The 3,096-nt window shown below is 58.4% G+C and overlaps 1 protein-coding gene across 1 annotated transcript; it reads left to right on the top strand.

The window, feature by feature from the left end:
- Positions 1-379: 379 nt before the first annotated feature.
- CHLRE_01g012500v5 (uncharacterized protein) lies at positions 380-3,094 on the top strand. The gene is made up of 6 exons (XM_001689830.2): positions 380-685; positions 763-825; positions 943-1,133; positions 1,210-1,272; positions 1,838-1,940; positions 2,104-3,094. The coding sequence occupies exons 1-6, from the start codon at positions 557-559 to the stop codon at positions 2,170-2,172; spliced, it is 618 nt and encodes a 205-aa protein (XP_001689882.2). The 5' UTR covers positions 380-556; the 3' UTR covers positions 2,173-3,094.
- Positions 3,095-3,096: the final 2 nt, after the last annotated feature.

The following is a 3,096-nucleotide window of genomic DNA, read 5'->3' as shown; positions in this document are numbered from 1 at the left end:
GTGACTTGACACGTACGGCGCTGCCAGCCCCACTTACGGTGCCACTGTGCATCTTGCGCACGTGTGTCATAGGCGTGCATATATGCCCCCTCACTGCTCACAGGGACCAGCGAGGAGATGGACCGCATGCACGCACATATGGGTTGCAGGTTAGAGTCGCGCCACAGGTTGAAACCTTATGAAGATGGTAAGTATGCATCCGACGGATGCAGGGGAGGAGAAAACGGTGGGAGTTGCGGGGCCGGAGAGGGAAATGACATGGCCTGTGACATGGCGAGGGCGGGGGGGGGGGCGGGCTGAGGGCGGATGCAGCGGCAGCTGGGCGGGATGGGGCTCCAATCTGTTGCTTTTTATTTCTTCAACCGGCTCTCTGGCACCACTATAATATTCAATTACTACACGCACCGCTTAAGTAGAAGTCATAAGCACGAACGGCCCTTCTTGAAACTTGAAAGGACCCCAGAGAGGACTTTGTGTTTATCTTGCGACGCGTTTTCAACTCGCAGCTTACATAGGCGCGGTACGTTCAAGCTTGTACTAGGCAAACAGAAGAGCTATGAGCGCGCCAGTGCCACCTGCTGCCCCAACTTCTGTGGGCTCGGCGCCTTCGCCTCCGCCTGGCGTCGGCGCTCTAATGCTAATCGCTGGTCGGCTGAAGGAGTATGCTTCTGGCGTGGCAAGACAGGTGTGGCGTGCTTGAGGGAGGAGCGCGGATGCAATTGAGCGAGCCAGTCGCCCAACCCGTCGTCGCTCTCCTCGCAGGGCAAGCCGTGGGCTGAGGTAGTGGATCGCAATGCTTTCTCAAAGCCCGGCAACCTCGCGGAGGTAAGTTTAGCGAGCTTGGCGAAGCTGCCTGTTGCTGGTCGCGTGCCAGCTGTTGTGCTCAGAGGCCCCAGACGAAGAAAATGGCCTAGACACGCCTTTCGTGACCCTGCATTGCAGGCCACGTCGCGTCTGCGCAAGAATGCGAACTATTTCAAGGTCAACTACTTGATCGTCATGTTGCTCTGCACGGCGTTCACGTTTGTGCTGCACCCTTCGTCGCTGCTGGTGCTGGCGCTGCTGGCGGGCAGCTGGATCTACGTGTTCTTGATGCGGACAACGCCCCTCGTCATCAGCGGGCGGACATTGAGGTAGGAGTCAGCGTCCAGGGGACCTAAGCCGTCTCCGACAAAACCTAACGGACGTCACGAACATTTTGCATTGCAGCGAGCGGGAAAAGCTGATTGGTATGTCGGCCATTTCCTTCATCACCATCTTCTTCCTCACAAGGTGGGTCAGAAAGCACGGGGTACGATGGACCGCTGGAATGGGCGTGCAAGGAGAAATCAAGTCGTGGGGTGAAGGGAGAAAGGGCGGGGGCGGACCAGGGGAGGGAAGGGGTGAGGCGCCAGGAAACCGGCACGAGTACTCCGACCACGCAGACGGTGGGGCAGAGCGCAACTAGGGGAATACCATGTAATCGAGGATGGTCAGGTTAACAGGGAAGTATGGGTGGAGAGGGCGGTGCACTGCTCAGGCACTGGCACGGGACGCGGACGCGGGTGTGCTGCATAGGACCGTCCAGACAGAAAGGGGTGAAACCGCTGTAGCACGCTGTAGCAATGGGCGGCGAAGGGTGCGGCAATGGGTGCAAGCAGGTGTTTTGGGCAAAGCCAGGGCGCGCAAGTATAATGGTATCCCCAGGGACGGCAACACGGGTGGGGACGACGGGCTCGATTGTGAAGCAGCGCTTTTGCTGGGCCTTCTGCAGTACGGTCCGGACGCACGGTAGTACAAATGGTTCGCACGGGATTCTGACTTTCCCATGGTCCTTGTCTGTCGCCTTCTTCCACAGTGTGGGCACCGTTTTCTTCTCGGCGCTCAGCATTAGCATCGCGCTGATTGCGCTACACGGCGCCTTCCGCGAGCCCGACAACCTGTTCATTGATGAGGGCGAGGTGAGCCGTGGGCCATTGCATTGCACAGGCAGCTGTCTTGTCGCGGACCGGGGGCGCCAGGGGGCCACCTGCCGGCCGGCGGGTCAACTTTGCAGCTTGAACCTGGCATGCACCAACCTCTGTGCCTGATGCCCTGTATGCACATCTCGATTGATTCCCACAGACGCAACAGGGCTTCATGAACATATTTGCGGTGCCCGCGGTGCCCGCCACCGTTTCCACGGCAGTATAAGCAGCAGCAAACGCGGGCGGACACAGCAGCAGCCAGGAGCCAGGAGCAGTGCGGCCACGCTTTTGCCAGAGGACGATGTGTAAGCCGGCGGCTAGGTAGCTACTGGCGCGATGCATTGCTGTGGTGGAGTTGAATACGGCGGCGCTTGTGCTGATGCTTAATTTGGACAACGACTTCGAGGCGGGCGCCGTATTCGCCGGCTGCTATTAGTATGGTCAGGCTGGGGGTTAGGGGCAGCGCAGGAGGGAGAGGGCGAGCTTAGCTTGCTGGCTGGAGCTTGTGGACCTGTGTTAGGCAGGATACGCTGTATGACGAGTGCAAGACTGTGGTTGTTGCGCCGCCAACGCGGTATGATACTTTAGAACGGGCAGATTCAGGACCTGCGGCCCCGTCTAGTCTGGTGAGGAAGCGATTTACGTGTGCTTCTAGCGAGGGGAGCTTCAATGGCATGACTGGAACGGAGCAGTTGCAGGGGTGACTGGATAACGACGCCGTCGGTGCTGGAACTGGTGGAGTCTCTAATGAGACGCCGCCAGCGCTGAGGCAGGTGGACGCTGTAAGGGGACTGTCATCTGCTGACCATGGGTGCTTGCTGGTCTGGGGTCCGCCCAGCATCGGAATGTTAAAAGCGATGCAAACAAGAGGGTGTGTGTTCTAGCTGATCCCTAGCTGAACAGGTTTCCGCGTGAGGTTCCGCTCTGTGGCGCATGCAATATAGCACCTAGTCAAAAGATGACACCGTCAACCAGCATGTTGGCAAGCGTGGGGAAGGTGACTGTTGAATAACGTGCCGCTGTATGTATTTATACTGATGTGCTGAGGCTGAGAGGCTCCAGACGGAGGGAATGCCCTATGCATAATGCACGTTTTCCTTGAACGTGACTTGCAGGCCGCGTCGCGTCTGCGCAAGGATGGGAACTATTT

This window comes from Chlamydomonas reinhardtii, chromosome 1, assembly GCF_000002595.2.
Source record: "Chlamydomonas reinhardtii strain CC-503 cw92 mt+ chromosome 1, whole genome shotgun sequence".
Classification (NCBI taxonomy): Eukaryota; Viridiplantae; Chlorophyta; class Chlorophyceae; order Chlamydomonadales; family Chlamydomonadaceae; genus Chlamydomonas; species Chlamydomonas reinhardtii.
The sequence above is the reverse complement of the archived record's forward strand: the minus strand, read 5'-3'. Positions and strand labels throughout refer to the sequence as shown.

Excerpts from the sequence above, each read along its gene's own strand:
- CHLRE_01g012500v5 (XM_001689830.2), top strand. The coding sequence starts at position 557 with ATGAGCGCGCCAGTGCCACCTGCTGCCCCAACTTCTGTGGGCTCGGCG. Across the intron at positions 1,134-1,209 it reads ATCAGCGGGCGGACATTGAG|CGAGCGGGAAAAGCTGATTG; the intron begins GTAGGAGTCAGC and ends TTTGCATTGCAG. Across the intron at positions 1,941-2,103 it reads TGTTCATTGATGAGGGCGAG|ACGCAACAGGGCTTCATGAA; the intron begins GTGAGCCGTGGG and ends TGATTCCCACAG.